Consider the following 27265-nt stretch of genomic DNA (forward strand, 5'->3'; position numbering starts at 1 on the left):
CAGAATTCTGGGAGTTGAATTATTCTTACAGGTTGGAAGGCCATCTACCTAAATACAATCATTTTAAACATTTTAGCAGCAATAGATAGAAATTAGAGAGGATCCAGAAAATCTATTTGAGAAAATTTTAAAGATGATTGCAAATTGTGATTGAAAATTGATTTAACTCAGTTTTTAAGTACCTCCAGAAAAGAAAGAAAAAAAAAAGAAAAAAAAAAAAAAGAAAAAGAAAAAAAAAGCATACAAGGAGGCCTTTATTTTATTAGAAGAAGACATAACATACATTAAAGTGAAGACAGCAGGTAAACCCTGATGAGAAATTATGCCCACATTCTTACAGTCATTGTGATATATAATTGATGCAAACTGTCAAAGAGAGCAGAAGCAACTTCTGTCTGTACCGCCATCTCAGGACTGGAAGATGTCTAGTTATTATCTAGCCAAAAGCAAGCTGCGTTTTAATTAGATGTAAATAATCCATCAGGTGGGTGAAATCTAATGGCATATAATAGCAAAGTATTCAGATTATACATGATCTAGATTTATACTGCAAATTAAAGCTCAACAGGAAAACACTCAAACTAGCAGAAATCCCTTATGGCTATCAAGCCCATGAATCTATGATGTGCTGATTTGTATCATGCTCTTCAAAGTTGTTTGATATGTGATTATTTTACTTTATTAATCTGCTCTTTCCTGGAAATGAGGGCATGTTTCCATGTCACAATTACTCTTATTAACATATCCTTCCTAAGTCTATGCCCTGATTTCCTTGGGAGAGAAACCTGGAAGGGGTTTCAACTGGGAAAGAGAGTGCCCAGGGTGGAAACTGGCCACTGCACCACTACATGTTCATAGGTTTTCCAGGCCAAACAGCAAGGTACTAGGACTGCAGGAGAAATTGTCTCATAAGCATAATTTATTCCTGTGATCCTTTGTATACTTGCACTTTCCCTGTGATTCTTAATTATGAATGTCCCTCGCTACTAACACCTTAGTGCTATCTGCACATGCCAGTGCCTTCTTTTGCTTTATTTCCTTGAAAAACTCTTTGTATATAACAGTTGTTGCAGCCACAAAAGGGAAAAAATAAAAAATAAAAGAGAGGGAGAAAGAAAGAGAGAGAGAGGGAAAAAAAAAAAAAGAGGGAGAGAGAGAAAGAAGGGAAAGAAAGAAAGGAAAGAAAGAAGGGAAAGAAGGGAAAGAAGGGAAGAAGGGAAGAAAGAAAGAAAGAAAGAAAGAAAGAAAGAAAGAAAGAAAGAAAGAAAGAAAGAAAGAAAGAAAGAAAGAAAGAAAGAAAGAAAGAAAGAAAGAAGGAAGGAAGGAAGGAAAGAAAGAAAGAGAAAGAAAGAAAGAAAGAAAGAAGGAAAGAAAGAAAGAAAGAGAAAGAAAGAAAGAAAGAAAGAAAGAAAAAGAAAGAAAGAAAGAAAGAAAGAGAAAAAGAAAAAGAAAGAAAGAAAGAAAGAAAGAAAGAAAGAAAGAAAGAAAGAAAGAAAGAAAGAAAGAAAGAAAGAAAAGAAAAAAGAAAGAAAGAAAGAAAGAGAGAGAGAGAAGGAAGAAAAGCAAGCTATTAAATTGCAGCTGTAACTTGGCATTAGTGTCCCATGAAAGTTTCATGTATTTCTGTGTAGTATTGCCAGTTCTGATTGAGTCCATTATTAAAACAAGTTTGTTTCATAGAGAACTGATAATATTCACTGTTCCCATTATACAGCAGGAGAAGCTGAAGTAGAGTTTTGAAATGAGTTATTAAAAGGAGATGAAATGATTAGGAGAGCTTCCCATTTTGCATATGCAATACCAGATAAATGTCAGCTGCACTTTCCTCCTAAAGAAAATAAGTAGAAATGTATGCACTGCAATTTGTGCAAAATCTAATTATTTTGTTTGATGAGAAACAAATCTTTTCCTAGAGTGCTAATTGCCTCATATTTTCTTGAAGAAGGAATAAGGCAATCTCTAAAAGAAAACTTAATGTCACGAGAAATTTAAGATTAGTCTTGTTCTTCATCCCAGTTTTAATTTCCTTCTTTAAATATTGTTGAAAATATTTCATGCTTTAGGAAGAATCCTTCAGTCTTTTGCAATAGAACAAATTTGTCCAGATGTTGCTTTAAATCATTAAAAGAAAGTAAACTATGATGGACAAATTAGAGTCTTGCCTTATGGAGAAGAAAGGCAAGTACTATACTGGATTGTTTAAACAGAGGTATAACATGTAAGAAATATGAAATAATTCCCTGTCTTTACACAACTGGACTTGTTCTCCCTTTCAGAGTCATATCTGGAAAAAAAAAATAATTAATAATAAAAAAAAAAAAACACCTAAAACATCTTATCTACACGAAGAATTCTGCTTGTACTTCAGGTAGAAAGATTCAGGTCAGATACAAGGAGAACCAGGGTTCAGACTTCTGGTTTCAGAAGTCATTAAAAATAGGCTGATGGATCCCTGTCACAAAAGGTGGATTGCTGGATTCTGTCTTAGGACAGAGAAATGGACAGAAAATTCAAGATGGTTTCTGTGTTTACTAGGCAGTATGGAAATGCATCAGTTCTCTGAAAATGTATGCTGTCTTTCACACAACTTACAGAAGAACTTTCGTCTGAACAGTTTTCCTACTTTGGGTAAGAGAAAGAAAAAGACAAGGTTCTTATTTGTTTTCAGTTTGCAAGTTCCAAAACAGAAATAATACTGTGATGGAAGATAGCCCTAAAATGCATGCTTAAATTCCTCCCTGTTCAGGAGACAATTCAACTAGGACTCAAGCATATTTAGTTGTTCTTCTGAACCAAACATATCAATCTGTTTTGTTTTCTGAAACAGGATCATTAATGCCCAACTTGAGTTTTTTCAGTTAATAACAACAAACTATAATGTTAGCTTTTTTAAAAATGTATATATCATCCAGGCTACCTTTCTTCTCTATGAGATTCTTGCCATCTGCTGGCAGATGTTTTATGTTGTCAACTTAAAATGCACAGATTTAGTTAATGAAAAATAATCAAGAAGAAGTATCAAAAGCTATTTTAGTCACAAGGTTATATTATATGCAAACATATTAATGTTGTATATTAAAACCTAAGAAGATTGATTCAATCATTATTGAGATTAAAGTACTTCTTAAATACAACAAGCTTAACACAGTACGTCTTCCAAAAGAGTCTTTATAATATAGCATGTAGTCACCAGGAACAATTCTAGCAATGACAAACCAGAATTAAATTGATTACTTCACCTACAGATGAAATGTAGACACTCAATTCTATACCAGCAACATTGTACAAAGGAGATGGCCTTGCTGGGGTTGCCTTTTATGTAATATAGATATTGAAAAAGAATTTGTCCAGCTCACACAGAAACAGAAACCTATATAAAATTGTCATTCAAAATACCAAAGACTATCTGGACCTTGAGTTTTACCAGCCTTCATGTCTAAGTGCAATGATTTTAAGGATGGTTTCATATACTGATAGGGTCTCTTTTTAATACCATTGAAAAAATAAAGCAGCAGCTTTGGCAGCATTTCACATTATTAAGAGCAATTCACATACCTGGTTTTAATGTTTTGATTGCCACAGGGGTAGTATCGTTCCACCGTCCTTCCCATACCTCACCAAACTGACCAGATCCTAATTTTTTAACGAATTTCAAAGAATTTCGGTCTATCTCCCACTGGTCAACAGTTTTATATGTCAAATCAAAAGTATTAGGAATTTGTACCTGGTAAAAGAATATAAATAATATGTTAATTTAGATTTCTCTTTTTTTTTTTTCAACTGAATATCCAAGTCATTGTTAACTACATCATGTTAAGTTGAATCTGATATGAATGTTCCCTGAGAGCACAAACATGATTAAATAAGCTGAGAACACAAAATAGAGCCCAGTTCTTGGTTGTTTTTTTGTTTGTTTGTTTGTTTTGTTTGTTTGTTTGTTGTTAGAAATAAGAAATATCCTAAAGAAAATATCCTGCCATTAAAAGTAAAATTTAGAAGTCATCCTCCTAGCAAGCTTTTTTGAACAGTGATGTATTGCTTGCCTGTACCTTGTGGTTTTGTCTCAGAAATTACTTATGCACAGCTGGAGTTATGAAGCTGGAGGTTTCATCATCATATACAATTACAAAAAGGTATTAAGAAATCACTATTGGTCATATTTTCTCCTCCAACTGCAATATGATTTGTTCAAAATGGCATGGTATTTTGTTATTAACATATCAGCCTCAAGAATGAAACTGTATTGCTACCCAAAGATTCCTGAAAATATGCAGATCATTACCATTTTGAAATGGTGGAAGCAGCTACGGGGTTAGTACTTTCTGACTGACACCTGACAAATTAGCTTACAAAAACTATGTTGCACACTGTACTATCCACACATACCTTTAAACATGGTTTTCCAAGCACCACGCAAAGGCCATCACTGTTCTTACTGTAATAGTAAACAAACTCATTCAGAGTTTTAAAAATTTTCTGTCTGCTTAGGAAAAAGCCTTCTTTATCCAGACTTCGGATCCTGTAGTGCTTCACAGATTCACCATCTAAAACTAAGAAGATTTAAATATATTAAGTTTCCAGGTATCACAGCAATAGTACAATACAACTTTTGATGAGCATAATGGATATTAGATTCCTAAAGGTATTTGTGAGGACCTTAAAATAAATTATTTTCAAAAATGCCAAATATCCAAAATCTCTTTCAAAACAAAGCCCACTGTTTAGATAGCTTAGCATATCCAGTCAATCAGTCTTAAACTTTTTTTTCTTTTTAGATTTGGAGATCCACCATATGGATCGACACAACAATACATAAGGACATTATCTGTGAGGCAGTACATGTTTTCCACGACATGAAATGTTTTCTGTGTATGTTTTTGTAGGACAACAAAAACAGCCAGGAACATTTAATTCAAAGTAATTTATTGATCCATTTTTAATATTCCATTTGTCAGTATAAACATTCCAAACAACAGCTTCTGAACTGGTAGACATGTTAGAGCAAATATATTGTCCATAAACCATGATTTTCTGGAAAGCACTCACATTTTCCATGGGTTTTATTGAGTTTTGTGTGTGCTTGGAATATGTAAAAGTAAAGACAATAATGCTTGGTTTTGAATAGCTGATGACTACCCTTTCCATTGAAATGTATTTTATTCTTATCTGTTCTTTTGTAATCAAAAAGACCTTCACCTCCTCACTTCCAGTAGGTTATTCAGGTGCATCTCATGACACTCAAAGTGTCCTTCCCTGTGACCATCAGAGCACTCCTTGACAGTGCCAGAAGGAAAGCTAGGCCCCTGCAAACAGGATCTAGACAGAGAAGCAGCAGCAGACCAGAGATGGAGAAAAATGCACTTACCTAATGCATTGGATAGGAAAATTGGTTTAAATCCTATCAATGCCTCAGCTGTTAGCTCTAACATTAACGGTGCCATAAAATGAACTTGGCTGCTAATGAGGAAGCCTGACCATATAAAACACAACTTAAAAAGGAAGATGTTTAAGTACTAGGATATATGTTTTGCATCTCAAACAGAAGATACATGCATCAGTGGAAGAAGGTTTTCTGATATGGGGAGATTCAGGTGGACAAATGCTCAGAGCTCAAGGAATGGTACCAAGCTGTAATGAAATTAAGTGAGAAACAAGTATTTGAAAGTGTGGATAGGTTTTCTTTCTTTTTTTCCTTTTTTTTTTTTTTTTCCTGCTGTTTAGAGCTGGTGTGGGAGCAAGATGATGGGACACAGGCTGCTCAATTATTGTGGGGGCCACTGAGATTAAGAATCAAACCAAAACAGAAAACAGGAATCATCCAGTGAGTTTGAGGAATGGCCAGGGGGAGACACACTGGAGCAGGACTAAAAGTGAAGCATCACGTTTCGGAAAAAGACAGAAATAGCAATATGTAAAAACAGGAGAGAAAAATCGGAGACTGAAATTCCAGCAAACATATTTAATTTAGGTGTGTTGACTAGTGGCAATTCTTAGTTAAGTAATTAATTCAATGGAAATATCTGTCCATCCTATAAGCAGCCTCAGCCTTTTGTATTTGAATATCTAATTACTGACAAGCTTGTTATTGTTCCCCTCTGGAGTTACTGTTGCGGATAGATCCTTGATACTGTAACACTTCACGTGAATTTTGCTCTCTGCAACTTCCTGAGCAGGGGAAGCAGGGAGGGAGGTGCCAGCCTCTGCTCCCTGGTCACCGATGGCAGGACATGAGGCAACGGCAAAAAGCTGCACCAGGGGAGGGTCAGAGTGGGTGTTAGGGAAATCTTCTGTATTGTGAGGGTGGTCAGACACTGGAACAGGCTTCCTGGAGAGGTGGTTGATGCCCCATACCTATCAGCGTTCAAGAGGGGTTTGGACAATGCCCTCAATAACGTGCTGTAACTTTTGGTTAGCCCTGAAGTGGTCAGGCAGTTGGACTGCATGATCTTTGTAGGTCCCTTCCAATGGAACTATTCTACTCTATTTAGGCATTTAATTGTTGATCACATTAGTTAGAGTAAAAGAAGAATAGACAGACAGCTACATATTGCACATAGAAAAAAATATATTCCAAGTTATTGGTTGCTTGCAAATAACAAAGATTATATAAAGTATATTCCTCTCACCATTTTGCTAATAAAAAATAATAATAAAAAAAAATCTTCTTAATTACTGTCATGTATGATTAAATATTTTTCTGCTGTACTGTGCGATTGTCATGGTAGGCCACCAGAGGGCATTTAGGAGCTGTTGAAAATATTAAGGGATTTTATTTCTGCCACATTTTTATAATATTTTTAGAGAGCTGAATTACTAGTTTACAATTCGGCATGAGGACCAGAAATGAGAATACTTGTAACTCCTGAGTTACAGGAGTTATATATACATATACATATATATAACTCCTGAGTATAAAGATAATTACATCAGGCTTTTCAGATAACATTCTTTTTATTTTAACACATTTAATTAGTATTTTCTTAATTATATGTATTTACATATAATTTACATTTAATGTATTTACATTTTTGTGATGCATGTTTCAAAAATGGTGCTAAAGGAAAATGAAGCAAAGAGTAATTCAGTAACAACAGACTGAAAATATATTGACCTTTTCAAAGTTTCAGGTAAAATGCATATGGACAAACGAATTGCTATTTATGATTCACTGAATAAAATGGCAGCAGGATGACTGTGTTAATCCAGTCTCAGTATTATATTAAAAGTGATAGTAGTTTGACTACCTGTTTTAATTATTAGCAGTATTATATTTATTTCTTACAATGCAGCTAATCTTAAAGTAAGAGTTAGTTTGAAAGATGTGCTCAAATTTCTTAAAGGAGCCTTGTATGAAGCTTTATGGTTGCCAGTATATACGTCAGACCACACCAGTGCAAACTTCTGACCTTATGTTTTCTAAATCTGTGAGTAATGGTTACCTCAGTGTTCTGGACAGGATCCATTTTATACTGGATTTTTTAGATACCAAATACTTTATCACGGTTCAAGGCATTCTGCTGTTATTTAGACTGCATTCCTCAATTTCACGTCATATTGTGACCCGCCAAACAGCGTTTGCCAATCAGTTGTTCTAACCTTCTTACCTCAACCAAGAAGTGAGACTTGAACAAGGAAATAATAAATGAGAAAAAGCAGTCTATCCACCACGCCTTATATCTGACCAAAAGGAAATTTCTAAAGACTGTGGAGGAAAACGATGGTTTATTCTACTGTATACTACTTTCATTGGCTTCTTATTCCTGTAAGGTAACGTTGCTTGTGTATGGTAACTTCATAGCTTTTTATTCCCTTTAGATGAGTCTGGGATGTTGTGCGGATAACTTGGAGAAAATTTCTGGTTTGACAGAACCTTTGCCTGTGATAAGCAAATGAGGGAAGGGTTGGTGCAGTGCTTGACTGGGGACTGTTCAGTTGCAACCTGGGGCTGAGCCTGGCTGCATGAGTGCTGCACAGCACAATTACAAAAGCTGCAGAGTGGTGCAACTCCTCTGCCCATGCATGACACAGAGCACGTGTTGCTCTGGGAAGATCTAGCTATAACCTTTTGGTGCTTTCAGTCTTCCCTAGGTCCAAGTCAGCCTGTTGAACAGGACAGGATTTCATCTTCAGCTTCACATAGCTTGAGAGCTACGGGGTTTGAAGACTGCAGTGGCTTTCTCCTCAACTTCCTTGCCCCCAAAATAATATCAGCTCCCTATTAGATTTCTTCATGATTTAGTTTAAGAGAAGCATTCTTCTCTTCCTGCTTCCCATCTTTGTAAGTCTGGGCCATGCAGAAATAAATTTTGCAACCCCAAGGATGAGAATAAAGTAATCTACAGCCCAGGGCAGCAAAACTAAATTTTATGGTGACAGTAGCAGAGTCAACATCCTCACCAAATGAGTCATGGAGACACTAGGCCATCATCACTGCCAGCATCCCAGCATCTCTCCTCCCAGCAGTCCTCCCCCAGCACTGACAGTGCAGAGCAGTAGGCAGGAAAGGAAAGCAGGAGCTAAAACAGCCCTGGAGTTCCCAGCCCTTACTTCCCCCCTGTCCTTCACCAGAAGACAAAAGAGACATTTTAGCAACAGGGCCACAGCCTGCCTTTCCCAAGGCCAAAAGCAGTGCCCGGTCACCATGTCCCAGGTGGGGCCAGAAGGAAGGATGCTTTTTGGATCACTCTCACCAGCACAGATGTGTGCAGTGGCTGCCCTGAGATCAGTCTTCTGCTACAGCCATGATTTTGCCACTCCTATCAGTCTGCTGCCTTAAATGATTACCTATTTTTCCTAGGCCTAAAGCCAATCTGGACTAGTGGGAACCACACAATCTTTTTTTTTTTTTTTGGGAGAAAGAAAAAAAATAAAAAGGAAGAGAACACAAACCATTTGCATTGTCATTTAATGCAATCAGTCTTTTAGATACCATTATTCAGTAAGGGGGGAAGTAGAGAGCCTCCTGCTATCATTGGCAATGACACTCAATTAAGCTGAGCACATCTAAATTATGGCTTTTAATTAAAAAGAGGCAATGTCTAAGATGGCACCAACATGTTTAAAATTTAATATATTTCACACCAGATGCTGGAGTCATCAACATAAAAATCTGTCTACAACATGTGCATTTTTAAAATGGGAAAACCTATTTTTAAAATGTCAAACACTTTAAAATGATAGCAACACATCTCAGTGCCCTATGTAGTTTGATATGCTTTCCATTTAACCATTTGCAGCTGAGAAAAACCTTTCTGAACACCACTTTTTATTTTTAATTTAAATATTCATTTGTCTTTTTTTACAGAATATGAATTTTCCCATCAAGGCAAGATAGAAGTGAAAAGTGTCCTTTTAAGGAATGGCAGGGCTTACTGCTTCCCTCTCCCTACCTCCCACTTTTCTTTTCCCTTTTTTTTTTTTTTTATTATTCTAAAGAGATCCATTTCTCTCTCTCATTAACATTAAGTCTCTTTCACATTGCCCATATGAGTGTGGATATCAACCATGAAAGTCATAAAATTTAACAGTTTATGTGTGCCTGGGTAAAAATTTCTCTCCTTTTCTATTTCTTAAGCAAAATAAAACTAAAAAGGAAAAAAAAAATGTTAGACTGGACAGTGAGTAACAAAACTTTCTGAAAGACCTTAATTCTGAAAGGCAGGTTATCACTTTTTAGCCATTATCATCATCTTCTCTGGAGTGAAACCAGAGAAGCAATAGCAAGTATAGCAAATCCAATCAATCCTACGGATGATGGGATTTTGGGGGTCTATTTTTTCTACACTGAAAAAGCTGGAAACAGAAATCAGAGTATATTCTAAATGGGAGATGGTTACTTCTCCAAGACATCCTAAAAGAAATAGTCCTGATTCACTGTTCCTCAAGAAAACATTGCTTTGCTTTGAGTGTTCCGTTACTCCTGATGGAACTCTCTCTCTCCAGGAGAGATTCAGAAAAAAAAATGTATTTTTCATAATATCTGGGGAACTAAACAACCTTCTTTCCAATTAATTCTCCCCACATTACAACCCACTTCAACATTTACATTAGAATGCACTAGATCTCTCAAAAGTAGACCTAAGTAATGAGACTATGGACATACAATATCCCGACCATTATGTGTACTCTTACATTGGACACAAAGAGCTTGCACAACACAAAACAGGCACCATTCAGTCAAGCCTGATCAGTAAGCAATAATAATATTTAGCTTATTCAAGATTAAGTAGCAAGTCGAGGCTAAATTAGATTCAAGCCTGGGAAGCTGCTAAAAAATCTAGCAGCAGCGGTAAATCATTTCATTAATACTCATTGTCTAAAGATTGTTTCAGAGTTTATTTTCCTTCTTTGCCTAAGAGAGCACAAATATTTAATAAATCTGAGATGGCACTTGCATACATGCATATATGCTCAGAGGTCAACCCACATTTGTGCTCAAAGGAGGGCTGGCTGCTGTAGCTGGAGCCTTGCCTCCACATATATAATGTTCTTCAGTTCTTCTGTCATCAAACAAACCAGCATGGAAGAAATCCAAATGGATGGTTGCATCTTGTTATAAGCCATCATCAAATCTCCTGTTCCCTATTAGGCTTATATACAAATCTGAAAAATAAAAAGTGTGCTACAAGCTTACTTAGTTTACTCAAATATATTAAATAAGAAATCATATAGTATCTACCCAGGATCTGGAAGGAAAACAATGAACAGCAGCAAGGATGATCTCATCCTGTCATGAATGCAGGACTAATGTCTATTTTCATTCTCTTTGACTTTTCTGTGGTACTTCATACTGTAAATAAGGTACTGCTGCCTTCATCTCAGAGATTTAGTCAGGAGGCAGGGTAAGGAATTAAGATTTTGAATCTTTTCTAGAAGGTTACTCTTGGGGAATAATAAAAAGAAATTGCATTTCCACACTTAGGTGCACAAACACAAGATTTTTCACTGATTTTTAGTAAGGTAACGTGTATTCAAGTGCCAGCTTTAAGCAGGTAATACAGGCATAGCTATCCTTTCCTGCATAACACCATACTGTTATCAGTCCAGCCCAGTCCTTGGATGAAATCAGTTCACTGATGAAGAACACTTGAAGGAAGCTGAAACCATGTAAGACAGGGATAAGTTGGCACATCATGGGAAAACATTTTTAAAAGTCTGTGGCTACAGTATGATCTTTGAATAAAAGGGTGTGCACACAGTGGGTCAGTTCTGTCACAGTTTGGGAGCAGTCTGACTCCTTGTTGATGTTAGTTTTCATATCAGTGTTTCTTAGCAAAAGCAAACTTCCTTGAGGGATAGCTGAAAACTGTGGAAGGAACTCTCCCAGAACAGTAAATATCATATTTATTTCATAAACTTCCCTGTATTTCACTCCATGGGCAACATATATTTCTGTGTCTTGGCAATAAAAAGTAACCTTCCCGTATTACAAGACAGTGCAAGAATATACATACCCTTTCTTTCTGATTCAGAAAGAGAAACCAAGAATGTCTCAGAAGTTCATTAAGTTGCTCGATTAATTTTTTAGTTATACTGAGAAGATGACTGACATGAACATCCAGGCAGAAGAGGATTCAATGTGAAAGCACTTGGTTATGCACAAGACACCTCTTCTTTTACTGACATAAATCCACACATGACAGCTTAAAGTTTATTCATAAACATCAAGATTCTTTACTGGCTTATAGAATTAAATACATAGAGAACATTAGGAAGTTTGGGTGTTGTCTCAGAGACATTACATTCTTGATGCACACTGGTATGACAGGTTTGAAAAAAATGTCCATGGAAAATAACCAATGAATAATCATGTGCATCTATTACGGCAAATGTCTATGACACAAAAAGACGGCATATAAATGTATGCAAATAAATAAAATAATGATGTGCTTATTTGAGAACCTTTTGGATGCAAAGAATGGACTGAAAGTATATTTCAAAAGATCATCATCATTATAAATCTAACTTTTTACCAACACGTACAAGTAACTTTTCAATGAAATACAACTGATTCTGAAGAACAGCTTTGAATATCTTCCCATCACTTTCCCCTTACAACAAATAAGCATAAACCTGTGGTTGTATTCTAGCAGACACCTCACTTTCTTAAACTGCTGACATCTGCTAAGGTGCATTTAATTGCTATTTTGTGTACAAGTCAGCACCACAGTGAAGAGCAGTTAAGGTATTTTTGACATTTTTAACATTAAAATAGTTTCAAGACAACTGGAACACTAGAAGTACTAAGCACAAGAAAGTTAATTTGTGTTCTGATCATAATAATAAACAAACCCTATAAAATGAAAGTTAGTAAAAACCTAAATTACTCTTGCCAAGATTTCTTTATGTATCTCCTGGGTAATACATATTATCACAAACTTTAATTTAATTTTCATGTCCACTGCTTAATGAAAATGTAAATGACCAGACCCTGAGAAACATTTTAAACATAGTTTAAGATGAAAAGTTAGAATATACCTGAAAGGGAGTATTCGCCTTTTAGACTCTCGCTTTCTCGAATTAGGAAGGCTCCTGACTGGTTTCCAGGATACAACAGCTGTTTCTCGGCATCTGCTCGCTTGATTGGGCCAAAAAACCATCTAAACAAATAAAAATTATTAATTTTACCGGTCAGTGAAACATGCTAGAAAGACAATTTCAGTTTTACAAGCTTGCTGCATATTTACTAAAACATGTGTGATATGCTGATTAAAATTCCAATAACATGGAAAAAATATAAAAGAAAACCCTACAAACTACATGACAAAATTATTGTTATTAAATATTGCTTGCACATTTGAATGAAATCTGGATTCTATTGCTGATGGAAAGTCCTACTGATTTCAAGGCAATGAAAATTCAAAAGCAGCAGATTGGCTTTGTCTCAAGAAAAATTCACCAAGAAATTTTGCCAATGCTACCATAACAGAAACTGATGCTAAGTCAGTTGACATCATTTGAACAATGCAGAGGTACGGGTATGCACTAAATCCTGACATCTTAAAAGTCAAAAATCCCCAAAGCTACAGAAATGCAGTAGGGTTCCAAGAGGCCATCCATGCTAAGGCCTTCCGCATCCCACTTCCATTTTAGTATCTCAAATGAGTTATTGGCAATTTTGCAGCTTTGCTGCTGTTCAACAAACAGAACCAATATGTCTCTCAAGTCAGAGCAAACATCTGAACATCGATATTCTGTGAAAATCTACTCCTGGCTACTTCTCTTAAAATTAAAATATTTGCAAAACTTTTCCTCTGTCACTAATACTTGTAGTTTACAAAGTCTTGTCCAAACAATAGTTTTAGTTTCCTTCTCTAAGGGTACTAGTTATCTCTCCTGCTGAATGTAAATTAAATTGAAATAAGAGTGAGATGAGTCAGCATTTTCAACTGGGATGGTGTTCAGCTTCTATCCACCAAACATACAAAGTACTTTCCAAGATTAGCTCTGCCCCTTATTTGAAGTAAATGTTGATAAACAGTTATCAAAGATGTGCCATATACTCGCAGGCAAACTCCTTTTAAATTAGTCAGAGATAAACTCATTATGCAAACTTTTAAGATAAATTAGTGTATCACACGACATGTAAGTTGCCTACTCAGCTACTTGATTTGTCAATTACTAGTGAAAAGTACAGGAGGAGTCATCAACAAATTGCTTTAGTATCTATAATGCTTCCAATCATTAAGAGAAATGAAGAAAATAAATCAGAACATTGGGTGAAACGTTGGCTGAGCAAGCATGCAGAATGATCAATGTTTTTGTATGAATAAAGAGGAAATAAAAAGAGGTAAATACAGATGGTGCTAGCCTACACTAGTATCCTTTTTTAACAAAAGAAAATGAAACCCAGATAATCTAGACTGCATTCCTGTCTTCTGACTTGACATTGATTTGGGTAAAATAGGCCTTGGTAAATATTTGGCAAGTAAAGAAATCTAATTAAAAAGTTGGAATGTTCTAGTAATAATTTTAATTAGTAAGCTTATTAATTCAACTAATTTATTTAATTAATTCATGAAGTATGCTATAGAAAACAAAGCAATCAATAAACATTCAAATCCTTGACTGATGTTCTCATCAAAGGAATGAGAGGACAGAATACACTATAGTTAAACACTATTCAAATCCCAAAGAAAATTTATCTGCCGTAAAAAGCTAATTAGAACCTTTGTGAAATTTCTAAATACATATGCTTGAGAATAACATCTGAAAACTAGTAAACTATATGCTTTTAAAGAATTTGAACTGATATTCACTGAATCACAGAACAGCTGAGGTTGGAAGGGACCTCTGGAGGGTATCTGGTCCCCAACCCCCTGCTAGAGCAGGGTCACCCATAGCTGTTTCCCTAGGACGATGTCCAGGTGTTTTTTGAAGATCCCCAGGGATGTCTGGGCAACCTGTGTCACTCCTCAGTCACTCACAGAGCAAAGAAGTGCTTCCTGATCATCAGTCATCAGGACTGAGCATCTGATTCCAAGCAAATTCAGCAGTTAAAAAGATGCTGCTGGCAAAATAAGATAATTAGAACAAACAGTATTTGACAAGACAAGTGTAACTGAGGCAATTATTACAGAGGGAGAAAAGCAGACACATATTGTGTATTCCCTAATTTGCATGACTTCATATGATGTGACTAGTATATTTCAGAAAAATATCGTGAAGACTACTTTTAACAGCCTCCTAGTCCAATATGGGCTTCCTAGTCCAAAGTCATTGGGTTTGCAATAATAATTATATAGAGAAAAAAAAACCTCCTTAACCTCAAAGCAAATAAATTAATTTGCTATTCACTTTTTTTAACAAAAGCACATCTGAATTCAAAGTACTATTTTCATTATAAATGAAAGTTTAAACTCCTTTTAAAAGAGTGAAGGGCTTATTTCAATTACTAGTGATTGAGCTTATGCTTCAAAAGGCTTAATATTTTACTTAATTTTTTTTTTTAATTTTTTTTACTTAGAAAAACTAAAACATCAAGCACCACCCACTACCCAGGTTACCTAACCAGCAGTATCTCTGACATCTGTGTCTTCCGCTGACACTAGTCAGTTCAGGAGCTTGTTGAATCAGTGATTCATACACAGTTTTATTCTGAACTTCGGCTTGCAGCCAGACCATTTTGGGTCATGATTATCAATGCCAGATATGTGCATCATATGGCACAAATGAGTGCATTCAGACTTGGGCATAAATTTCTGTTTCTAGCAGGAGCTGTCTGGTTGTTGCCCTTCTGTCAGTGAGACCCAGGAGCACGCCATTTAATATCTTGGCCAGCACTGTGTTCAACATCCCATTCTTTCTCCATTTTCACTATAGGATGTCAGACCTGCTTTTGGGGGATTGTTTCTAGCAGCTTCCTCAGAAATCATTGTTGTTTCCACCATCATTCACAACTCACAGGAATACTTTCATTAACAATTGTAGGCTACTTCCAGGTCACTTCTGGCCACAACATATCGGAAGACATTAGGGACAAAAAAGATGACCTTCACGTAGGTCCATAACAAGCACTGTCTCTACTTGGTGCAGATGATGCCCCCATATGAGAATACCAGTGAGGTACGTTGTGGTCATTCAGAGTGTAGTGATCCCATCTCTACTGGTGATCGATTCCACTGGTAGGTTTTTTAACCCACAGGATCACACATGGATCATAGCAGACTTGATAATGGGACATTTCCTGACTCTAATAGTATCACTACTAATACCTACACTCCTATTCTATAGCCCCTTTCTTCCAGAAAAATAAATTATAAAACTTCTTCAGGCTGAATGCTGGTGGTTATTCCTGACGGGCAAGTTCTTGAGAAATAACGATCGTGTCACCTATGCTCACCCTTTCAGTCCAGCCTGAATCGAAACCGAGTCAAAAGGTCAGCTGAAGTTGATAGTGTTACTCAGCTCCACCACCTTCTTTGCTCAGATGCCCTCTGTCTTCCAGTGTGCAATGAACTGCTGCTCTCTAATTACCACAGCACCCATCTACCTGGCTCTGCTTAGTGTATCCGTATGCTTCGCTACATACAAATCAGTTTAAAAAAAAAAAAAAAAGTTCTACTTCTTCACTTCTTTTTTTTTTTTCTTATAACAGGAAGATATGACAAGAACTTTTAATCTGGAAAGTGGAAGAGAGGAAAAGTAACATGGTCCACGGGTATTGCATGCTGCATAGCCACAGGCAGAATCCCTAAAGCAGAAAAAGGTAAGAAGGCAAATGCCTGCAATGCTATATCCCTGGCAGAGTTTCCAGTGTCTGACAACATGCCTAGAAGAAGGTAAAACCCCAGTGGGAAAACAAAAAACACAAATATCCACATCCAAAAAAAGAGTATGCAAAGCAAGTTTTCTTACCTTCCATTCTGTTCACAGAATCACAGAATCATCTAGCTTGGAAGAGACCTCCAAGATCATCTAGTCCAACCTCTGACCTAACACTAACAAGTCCTCCACTAAACCATATCACTAAGCTCTACATCTAAACATCTTTTAAAGACCCCCAGGGATGGTGACTCAACCACTTCCCTGGGCAGCCTATTCCAATGCCTACCAACCCTTTCAGTAAAGAAGTTCTTCCTAATATCCAACCTAAATCTCCCCTGGCACAACTTTAGCCCATTCCCTCTCGTCCTACCACCGGCCACATGGGAGAATAGACCAATCCCCACCTTGCTACAGCCTCCTTTAAGGTACCTACAGAGAGTGATAAAGTCACCCCTGAGCCTCCTCTTCTCCAGGCTGAACAATCCCAGCTCCCTCAGCCGCTCCTCGTAAGACTTGCTCTGCAGACGCCTCACCAGCTTCGTTGCCCTTCTCTGGTCACGCTCAAGCACCTCCATGTCCTTCTTGTAGCAAGGGGCCCGAAACTGAACACAGCACTCGAGGTGTGGCCTCACCAGAGCCAAGTATAGGGGGACAATCACTTCCCTAGCCCTGCTGGCCACAACGTTTCTTATACGAGCCAGGATGCTGTTGGCCTTCTTGGTCACCTGAACACACTGCTGGCTCATATTCAGCCGACTATCAACCAGTACTCCCAGGTCCTTCTCTTCTAGGCAGCTTTCTAACCACTCATCTCCCAGCCTGTAGCTCTGCTTGGGGTTGTTGTGCCACAGGTGCAGGACCTGGCACTTAGCCTTGTTGAACGTCATACAGTTGGCCTCAGTCCATCGGTCCAGCCTATCCAGATCCTCCTGCAGAGCCTTCCTACCCTCGAGCAGATTGACACATGCATCTAACTTGGTGTCGTCTGCAAACTTACTGAGGGTGCACTTGATCCCCTCATCCAGGTCATCGATAAAGATATTAAAGAGGACTGGCCCCAGTACTGAGCCCTGGGGGACTCCACTACTGACCGGCCTCCAACTGGATTTAACTCCATTCACCACAACTCTTTGGGCCTGGCCATCCAGCCAGTTTTTAACCCAATGAAGCGTACACCAGTCCAAGCCATGAGCAGCCAATTTCTTCAGGAGAATGTTGTGGGAAACGGTGTCAAAAGCCTTACTGAAGTCAAGGTAGACCACATCCACAGCCTTCCCCTCATCCACTAAGTGCGTCACTTTGTCATAGAAGGAGATCAGGTTCGTCAAGCAGGACCTGCCCTTCATAAACCCATGCTGACTGGGCCTGATCGCCTGATTGCCCTGCAAATGCCCCGAGATGACACTCAAGATAATCTGCTCCATGAGCTTCCCTGGCACTGAGGTCAAACTATCAGGCCTATAGTTCCCCGGGTTTACCCTCCGGCCCTTCTTGTAGATGGGCGTCACATTTGCTAGCTGCCAGTCGACTGGGACCTCCCCTGACAGCCAGGACTGCTGATAAATGATGGAAAGGGGATTGGCCAGTTCTTCCACCAGTTCTCTTAGCGTCCTCGGCTGGATCCCATCCAGCCCCATCGACTTGCATACATCCAAGTGTTGTAGCAGGTCGCCAACCATTTCCTCGCGGATTATGAGGACCACATTCTGCTCCCCATCCCCTTCCACCATCTCAAGGTACTGAGTATCCAGAGAACAACTGGTCTTGCTGCTAAAGACTGAGGCAAAGAAGGCATTAAGCACCTCAGCCTTTTCCTCATCTCTTGTCACTAAGTTTCCCGCCGCATCCAGTAAAGGATGGAGATTCTCCTTAGACCTCCTTTTTGTGTTTGTGTATTTATAAAAACATTTTCTGTTATCTTTAACAGCAGTAGCCAGATTGAGCTCCAGGTGAGCTTTGGCCTTTCTAATTTTGTCCCTGCACAGCCTTACAACATCCTTGTAGTCCTCCTGAGTGGCCCACCCTCTTTTCCAAAGGTCACAAACCTTCTTTGTTTTTCCTAAGCTCTAGCCACAACTCTCTGTTCAGCCAGGCTGGTCTTCTTCTGCATTAGGTTGTCTTTAGGCATGTGGGGACAGATCGCTCCTGAGCCATTAAGATTTCCTTCCTGAAGAGTGCCCAGCCTTCCTGGACTCCTCTGCCCTTCAGAACTGCCTCCCAAGGGACTCTGCCAACCAGTGTCCTGAACAGCTCAAAGTCTGCCCTCTGGAAGTCCAAGACAGCAGTTTTACTGGTCCCCCTCCTGACTTCGCCAAGAATAGAGAACTCTACCATTTCGTGGTCACTCTGCCCCAGACAGCTTCCGACCACCACATCTCCCACCAGTCCTTCTCTGTTTGTGAACAGAAGGTCCAGCGGGGCACCTCCCCTGGTAGGCTCACTAACCAGCTGCGTCAGGACACTACCTTCCATGCTCTCCAGAAACCTCCTAGCCTGCTTTCTCTGGGCTGTATTGTATTTCCAGGATATGTCTGGGAAGCTGAAGTCCCCCACGAGAACAAGTGCTGGCTATTTCACAATTTCTGCCAGCTGCCTGTAGAATTCCTCATCTGTCTCCTCATCCTGGTTTGGCGGTCTATAACAGACCCTCACCAGGATGCTTGCCTTGTTGGACCTTCCTCGGATCCTAAGCCATAGGGACTCAACCTTATTATTCCCAGCCTCAAGTTCCACAACAACAAAACACTCTCTAATATAGAGAGCCACACCACCACTCCTTCTGTGCTACCTGTCCCTTCTGAAGAGCCTATAGCCAGTCATTGCAGCACTCCAGTCATGAGAGTGGTCCCACCACATTTCAGTTCCTTACCATTAAAGCAATATCTCATCTTGATCATGTCTCTGCCTTCGGTGCAATGCATTCATTTGATGTAGAGAGAGCAGATTTGACAGAGGATCTCAACTGGGAACTACAGACTCCTTCCGTCTCCTGAAATTAACTCTATCCAACCCCCAAAACTCATCCCAAACAAAAGGATTACCAGCCCAGGTGAAAAAGCTCTCAGTGGAAATGTTTTTTGGCAGCCTACCACTCCTTGAGCAGTTCCTTTGCTTCCTACCCTTACACTGGTGCTCTATGCTTGGTCTCTCTTAAATCCCTAACCCTAATGCATACGCTAACCATATGCATGGTACCAGCTTTATCCAAGACCTCCTGTCATAGCCTGTATGAAGAAGACATGAAGCAAATTTTTTTTGCAGCCTCAACCACATCTAGCTGAGCCTTATCAAAGTCCCTTTACTGTCCCATTGCAACTAATGCTCTAGGATCTGTCTCACCTGACTCTAATGCAAGATGTGAGCCGAGCCTTAGCCAAACATAAACAGTCATGGGCCAGACAAAACACTTCTTAGGAGACAAGTCCTTCTGCAGACTCGACTTTTCTCAAACAGACCTGTTCAGCTTTATTCAAACTGGAGCTCTAGAGTTTGTCACTCTGCTAACCTTAAAACTAATTCAATCTTAATGCTCACCCTAGACATGGTCTGAGGCTTAGCCCAAAGACCCCCAGTCATGGGCCACCACCCTGAAAAATCTCTCAGGGGACAAGTCTTTCTGCAGCTTCAATCTCCCTTAGCAGTCACAGTCACACTGGAGTTATAGGATTAATCTCACTCCTAATCCCAACCCTAGGCATGGACTGGCCTCTGTCAAAGAGCTTCAGTCACATCAAATGAATAAGCAGTCTGGAAACAAAGATTTGGCATATTCAACCATCCTTTGGTAGCCCCTTTCCACTGTCCCACCCACACTACAGCTCTGAGATTTGCTGCACTTTTAACCCAGTTCTAGACATGGGCTGAAACCCTCAGACTCCCTCATCCATGGACTAGGTGAGAAAACTCTCAAGGGAGAATTCATTTGGCAGTCTACCCCTCCTTCAGCAGCCCCTTGCAGCCCCACTAACACTGGGGGTAATGCATCCCCCCTAACCCTAACCTGGCCCTCAAGCACAGCCTTAGGCATGGGATAGCCCTATGTCTTATTTGAGTATTAGACAACGAACCCCAGGAATAAGCTTCAAAATACTTCTCAGAGAACATATTTATTAGGGAACTTGTCTTTCTAGAGGCTATCCCTGCCTTGAGCAGCCCCATAGCAGCCCCACTCATACTGGACCTCTGGACTTTGTCTCTCCTACCTCTCACACTAGGCATGGGCCAAGTACCTCTGGAGAGGGACCCCTTGGCATGGGTCGGATGAAAATGTCCTAAGAAGACAAATCTTTCTGCAGCCTTCACCTTCTTTGAATGGCCCCTGTGCCACCTCCCTCCAACTCTAGCACTTGTCTTTCCCCTAATTCTACTGCTTGCTTTTGCATTGGAGGAACCACAGCCAAAGATCCTCCCAACCACATCTGAGGCGAAAAATTTGTTACTGGAGAATTTTTTTGGCAGCATAACCTCCCCCTGGGCAGCCCCTTTGCAAACCCATTCAATAGCAATTCTAAGCTCATAATTAAGGACTCAGTGTGCCATCCCCATATGAGATGTTACTAAGATCTTCATCACCAAGCCAAACACCAAGCCATCTTCCTTAACCTTCTTGGCAATTTCACCAGAACCTTCAATGTTCTTTGGTTAGCTGTACTGAAGACCAGAACAGAAAATGATGTGGAAGTTCAGACTACGGCACCCATTATCATTTAGGCTCATCAGAGTACAACTTCCCACTTTTTTCTCTACTTCACCTAGATTGAACATGCACAGGACCAAAGTCAGAATCATCTCCACATCTCATATCTGACGTAGTTGAATGTGCTTTAATAACTAGCTGTGGCTGGGATAAGGTGGGAGTATTTCAGTTTTTCATTCAAATCACAGGACTGGAGGTAAAATAAGGCTAAAGGCAGAGGTACGTGACATACTCTGAATTTTGTGAATGCCCAGCTAAAGGAGAAAATCCAGAGGGCTGAGTCAGAAATAAGGTATAGCCACATATAGACATTGTGACTACTACAAGAGGAATGCGGAGGGGGAAAGGGGAGAAAAGATCATTGAGGACTACATGGCAAGCTCATTCAAAATGGGTGAAGACATAACAGAAAAAATAGCAGGAAATCAGTCATGTGAAACTGATTTTCAAAAACACTAAAGATGTTAAAATGGACAGCATGATCCTATCCTGGATTATCACTTCTCATTTGTCATAAATTCTTGCAACTGGGATTTACACTCTCATGTTAGGGTAAATCCCATGAGACCACTAACTACCAGGAACTGGTTTGTTGTGGTTCCTGTGGTTCTTGTCCTGGAGTCTCCATTACAAAAGAAATGATGGTGATGAACAGGTTAGCTGGCCCTCCAGTAGGTTAACTGTATTGTGTTAATTGTATCTGTAGTGCTAAACTATGAGGAGAATGAAAGATTTTCTGAACTAAGAAGAGCAAAGAATTACTGCAATTAGAGCAAAAGCCTTGGATGAAGATAAAGAAAAACAGCTATTATATACAGTGAAAACACATATATCTCAGTTTCTTCTGTAATGCAGAAAGTTCATACAATAGCTAAAACAAATAAAGAAAAGCTTCAATGGTCTATAAATTTTATATTTTAAGTGCCTCAACATCTACATTCATAGAAAGCTGTAGCCGCAAAGTCAAGAACTCTGAAGTAAAGAGTTGGTAATATTAATATAGCTTTCCTGGCATCAATTCAGCCATTTTCAGGAAGACCCACTCTGATACCATCTTTAATTACATGGTCACATCTACTGCTTCCTACAGTGTGAATATGAGTGCTGCTCAATGAATAGTTACCCTGCTTTTTGTTTTGTCATCGCATAGATAGAGTTTATCTACTGTACATTTAGTCTCTGCTCTCAATACAAGTTATAAAATTACATGAATGGCTAATTTCCTAGAAGCCTCTATTATAGTGCTCATGATTATAATATCCAAATGCTTTACAAACATTCGTGAAGTTCTTTTTGTGGCACTTTTGTTTGTAAACTATTTTACAGTGGAGAAACAACACAGAAAGGGACTAAGGCAATAGGAGATCATCATAAATATTCTCTACTAATTTTGGACATCCAGCTTGAAAAGCCTAGGGCCTACCTTTCAGGGCATTTGGCGTTGTACTATATGTAGTAGTTTATTCAGAGAACAATGTCTGTTAACTTCAGGAATTGTTTTACATAGGACAAGGAGAGATATGTGGAAAGCGAAAGAGAAAGAGAGACAGAGAGATCCTCTGGGGTCTTATTTAATTCCTTTCATCATATGACCATCCTGTGATCGCTGCCCTTACTCAGCACATGGAAACCTGAACAGGCTTGCATGTGCCACTGTTCCCTGCTGTTATCTGAGCAGGATAAACAGTGCAGCTGAGCCAGCTTTTAATCCATGCCAGGTTTGCAGTCTGTTGTGGATAAACATCAGCGCAGAAGCTGGGACAGAAGTCTACTAAGGGTACCCCCAGTGCGTTCTCTCTGTGCTGAGAAGGCTCCAAGCACTTGCTGGGCTTTCCCAGGATATCAAAAACATCTAGAGAGTGTTCTAATAACTAGTTCTAATAACTCTGCTTGGTTACAACATATAAAGGGCAATTTTATTTTCAAAGGCTTGGTCAGTTTGCACCATAGTTTTCTTAGATAGCATGTAAGACCTTAATGTAGAGTAGAGTAGAGTAGGGTAGAGTAGAGTAGAGTAGAGTAGAGTAGATTAGAGTAGAGTAGAGTAGAGTAGAGTAAATTCAGTTGGAAGGGACCTTCAAAGATCATCGAGTCTAACTGCCTGACCACTTCAGGGCTAACCAAAGAGGGGCATCAACCACCTCCCTAGGAAGTGCCTGTTGCAGTGTTTGTCCATCCTCATGGTACAGAAATTTTCCCTAACGCCCAGCCTGACCCTCCCCTGGTGCAGCTTTGTGCTGTTCCCTCATGTCCTGTCATCAGTGACCAGGGAGCAGAGGCCTGCACCCCCCTCCCCACTTCCCCTGCTCAGGGAGTTGCAGAGAGCAATGAGGTCGCCTCTCGGCCTCCTCTTCTCCAGAGCAGACAACCCAAGTGCCCTCAGCCTCTCCTCACAGGGCATGCCTTCACGCCCTGTTACAGGCTTTGTTGCCCTCCTCTGGATGGTTTCAAGGATCTTAACACCCTTTTTATGTTGTGGAGCCCAGAACCACTCATGATGTGCAAGGTGAGGCCGCACCAGCACTAAATATAACAGGAGCATCACCTCTTTTGACCGGCTGGCTGTGCTGTGCTTAATGCACCTCTCAGTGCCATTTGCCATCAGGCTGCCAGGGCATGCTGCTGGCTCATGCTGAGCCTGCTGTCACCAGCACCTCCAGTCCCTTTCTGCTGAGCTGCTCCCCAGGCACTCCTCTCCCAGCCTGTGCCTGTGTCTGGCACTACTCCAACCCAGGTGCAGAACGTGCACTGACCCAGCATTTTCCTTTGTTGAACTTCATGCCATTGCTCACTGCCCAGTACTTCAGCTTATGTAGATCCCTCTGCAGGGCTTCTTGTCCCTCCAGGGAGTCGACAGCACTTCCCAGTTTGGTATCATTGGCAGTATAGCTGTCTCTCCTATGAAATCTCAAGCCCTTCTTCCAAAGTACATACATGAAGGATTTCTCATACTGTTCTGAGCCATATTTTTGACTTTCAGGGAGGAAAAAGGTAGCCCATGCCTGGTATTAGCCCTGGAAAATTTACATCCAGTCATGTAAAGCCTGGAAAACTTGCAAGCAACTAAACAAGCCCTTCTGATAGAAAATATTAGGCTGTCTTAATTATAAGACTAATGAAGTAATACCATTTCCCCAAGAGCTGATATTTTAAGAAATTAGCAGACATTTCTGCAAAGATCACAGCCTTCCAAGATATAACACAGCTAAGAAACAGATGTGCTTTACAAGTGATGAACTGCATGTGTGAAGTGGAGCGTGGCAGAGGGGCACTGGCTGCTTCAATCTTCCCTTTATAGTCTACAGTGAACCCAATGATGGAGATGGAAAAAAAAAAAAAAAACAGAAAAATATGTAGTCTAACTAAGCCATGATGACTAAAACTTGCAAAAGATTCCTTTCATAAGTGTGTTCAAAAACGTAAGCTTTCACAGACACGGCACAAGAATCTACACACTGAAAGATCCAGGATTATTCTAAGGCTTTCAGACCGACTGTGCAGAGGCTGGAAAACCTTAGGCTGTTTCAGCTTCTTTGGATGTAAGGCCCTTCTTCCTTTCTGCCTTCTACAGGCCTGCCTGGGATTGTTTTTAATACTATGTATTCCTCACTGTTATTTATCTTCAGATACTGAAGGATGCATGGTACAAGGACAAAATTTAAGAGGAAGGAATATAAAACAGTGTATAAGACAATGCAGGATGGACGGGGGAAGCGGGATATTAAGAATTCGAAGCAGAGAGAACCGTACAATACCATCAAGGAGATGGAAGAAGAGAAAGGAGAAAGTCAGAGCTAACAGACAGTGATGAAGAGAAGTTACAGACATGACAAAACTAAGGACTTCATTTCACGCCCAGGGACTATAGCCTGCTGCTGCCTGAGCTACTGTACCTGCTAATGAAATTCTGGTTTCCAGCTTCTGCTTTTGCAGGGCGCACATTTTTGGCAATGATTTCAGTCCTATTTGTGGATACAGTTTCACAGAGAATCTCTGTGAAAGCAGAGTTTCAGTGCTCTCTAAGCAGTGCTCTCTACAGATCTTTTCCCTTTCCCTTTCTTAACTTCATCATAGTACTTGCACTTGTACTTGCCAAGAGAATACTTTACCATGCATTGTCATCGTATATTTATTGACTAGAGGTCACTGTTAAATTTACTGGTTTAATCCTTACTTCCCAAAGTACTGTCATAAACAAGATAATCAGAATAAGACTTTAAAAAATGTGTTGGTAACAACAGCCTTCTACAATCTGTATAAGGAAATCAATTAAAATCTTATCATGCTGGAGAAAGAATCTAATTTAGACAATATTGAAATAAAAATGCATTTAAAGTGTACCTATACAGTGACACAGCTCCGTTCTGATTACTTATTTGCCATAATCAGAAACTAGTGAAACTCCAAGTGAAACTAGAAATTCTGGTTTTCAGGGTTGATTACGTAAGGCAGCACGTTTAACCTTACACAACCACAATGCATTTGCTTCATATGTAAAGATCTGAGTCACGTATATCGCTTAGGTCCTTGTTGCTGAATAACTTATCAAAAGTTAAATGAAGACCATCTGCATGCACTGTATTGGACCGGGATCTCCTGAGTCTTTTCACAATGACAGCGGGTGGAGTAAGTTGTTTTTTCTTTCCACGTGGGAAAACACAGAACATATGAATAGTTCTGAAAAACTAAAGGCTCATTTCCATGTTATACAACTGGCAGAGCTCTATTAAAACCAACAGTGCAGAATTATTTTGTATTACACAAGTATGTAGAAGTCTGCCTGTATGTGATGGTCTGTGGAGCAATGCAGTATAAGTCCCACTGTGCTTTCCACATTTTGAGATCAATGTTGTGATTTTTCTTTAATGAGCACAATGAGAAACACATGCTTTTGGAAAGTAACATATCCCATCTTCCTCTGAGCTTTTGGATAACATTTTGCTAATGTTCTTGTCATTATAGCTGATAGGTTGGCATTTTTCCATAAATACTAAATTTATGGTAGACTTGAGAGATTTTCACTGGTGAGATGGCAGAATGAAAGAGGTGATAACTGAAGAGATATAGATGGGGAAAAAAAAAAAAAAAAGGAAATCAAATGAAGTTATACTTCTCTACTTCTGTATATATTTTCAAAACAAAATATTATAGCTTATGTTCTTATGTGGTAAATACACTCAAATTGAATAATTTTCATATTTAAAGTTGTTTCTTCTGTTTTCAAATGGAGTTTCTATCAAAGTATATAAACATTTATTTTTAATTTTGTTGAGAAAGTATTAAGTTATCTTGAAACAAGGTACAACTAAACAATACCCTATATTTTCTTCAGTTTAATTTGATACAAAATTAAAATGAAAGATTCATTTTTTTTTTTTTCTTAGGGGCAAAAATAAAGGTAAACAAATAAAATGAGAAACATTGCTGTTTCTTTCTTCAGGAGAAGGGAGCCATTTCCCCTTTTTCTCTTCCCATGTTGGTTTGGTTATAGATGTGAGCACTAAGACATAAGTGATACATTCATCCATGATCCAGAGCATCTTTACTTAAAATGATGCAATTTGAACCTCATTCTGTAACATACTATAATCACTATTTTGCTGGAACATATACCATGCATAGATGCTTACTTAACATAATTTGAATAGTGTAACATAGTTACAACACAGGCAATCCTTTTGGAACTGAAAGTACATGAGCTACCATCAAAAGCGGGCAGAAACTTTGCTACTATTTATTTTTAGTGAGATAGGAAATTGCAGGTTATGAACAGAAAAAAAATTTATACTTCAAGATTCAGGGGCCAGATTCACCACATTTACATTGTGTAGTACCTCCCAAAAATAAATAAATAAATAAATAAAATATTAATTTCATTACCTGCTGAAAACCTGACTGTAACATTGAACAATAGCTTACCTTATATGAGCCCATTGACCACAATACAACCCTATTAAACGCGTGAAACATCCACCTACCCAGACAGATTGATCTCATGTATGCCTGAGAGCTGAAAGGGTCCCCAGGTTGCACTAACAAATGACTGGGGAGCCCAGCTGAAGAAGCTGCAGGAGAATATTATTTGTTCATGTGAGAGAAGGGCAGCAGATGTGTCTTAAAGAAGGACCCTGGGCCCCTGAAGTCTATTGTGTCTAAGAAATAGCTTTGTTTTGTGTTACTCCACGGTTTTTATTGGAAATAATAAGCTATGCCCTAAAGAAAAGGCCTGTCAGAACTTTAGGGACTTTTACAGTAAGACACTGCGTGGGATTGTTTGGATAAGGTAATGTTCAACAGTGAGCG

At 39.1% G+C, this 27265-nt stretch overlaps 1 protein-coding gene and 1 long non-coding RNA gene across 3 annotated transcripts in view; one reads left to right on the forward strand and one right to left on the reverse strand.

Moving 5' to 3' along the window:
• Window positions 1–27265, reverse strand: part of FRK (fyn related Src family tyrosine kinase) — a 59571-nt gene that overhangs the window by 18955 nt on the left and 13351 nt on the right. For both annotated transcript variants that reach the window (XM_083831581.1, XM_083831580.1), the window contains exons 2-4: window positions 12478–12599; window positions 4387–4550; window positions 3556–3724 (exon numbers count right to left, since the gene is read on the reverse strand). In XM_083831581.1, the coding sequence (XP_083687707.1) occupies window positions 3556–3724; window positions 4387–4550; window positions 12478–12599 (455 nt within the window). The remainder of the gene's footprint in view (window positions 1–3555; window positions 3725–4386; window positions 4551–12477; window positions 12600–27265) is intronic.
• Window positions 5361–25283, forward strand: LOC310897705. The gene is made up of 3 exons (XR_014582494.1): window positions 5361–7767; window positions 16097–16207; window positions 24589–25283. It is a non-coding gene; the product is annotated as an uncharacterized lncRNA (long non-coding RNA).

This window comes from Anser anser, assembly GCF_964211835.1.
Source record: "Anser anser genome assembly, chromosome: 3".
In the NCBI taxonomy this organism is placed as follows: Eukaryota; Metazoa; Chordata; class Aves; order Anseriformes; family Anatidae; genus Anser; species Anser anser.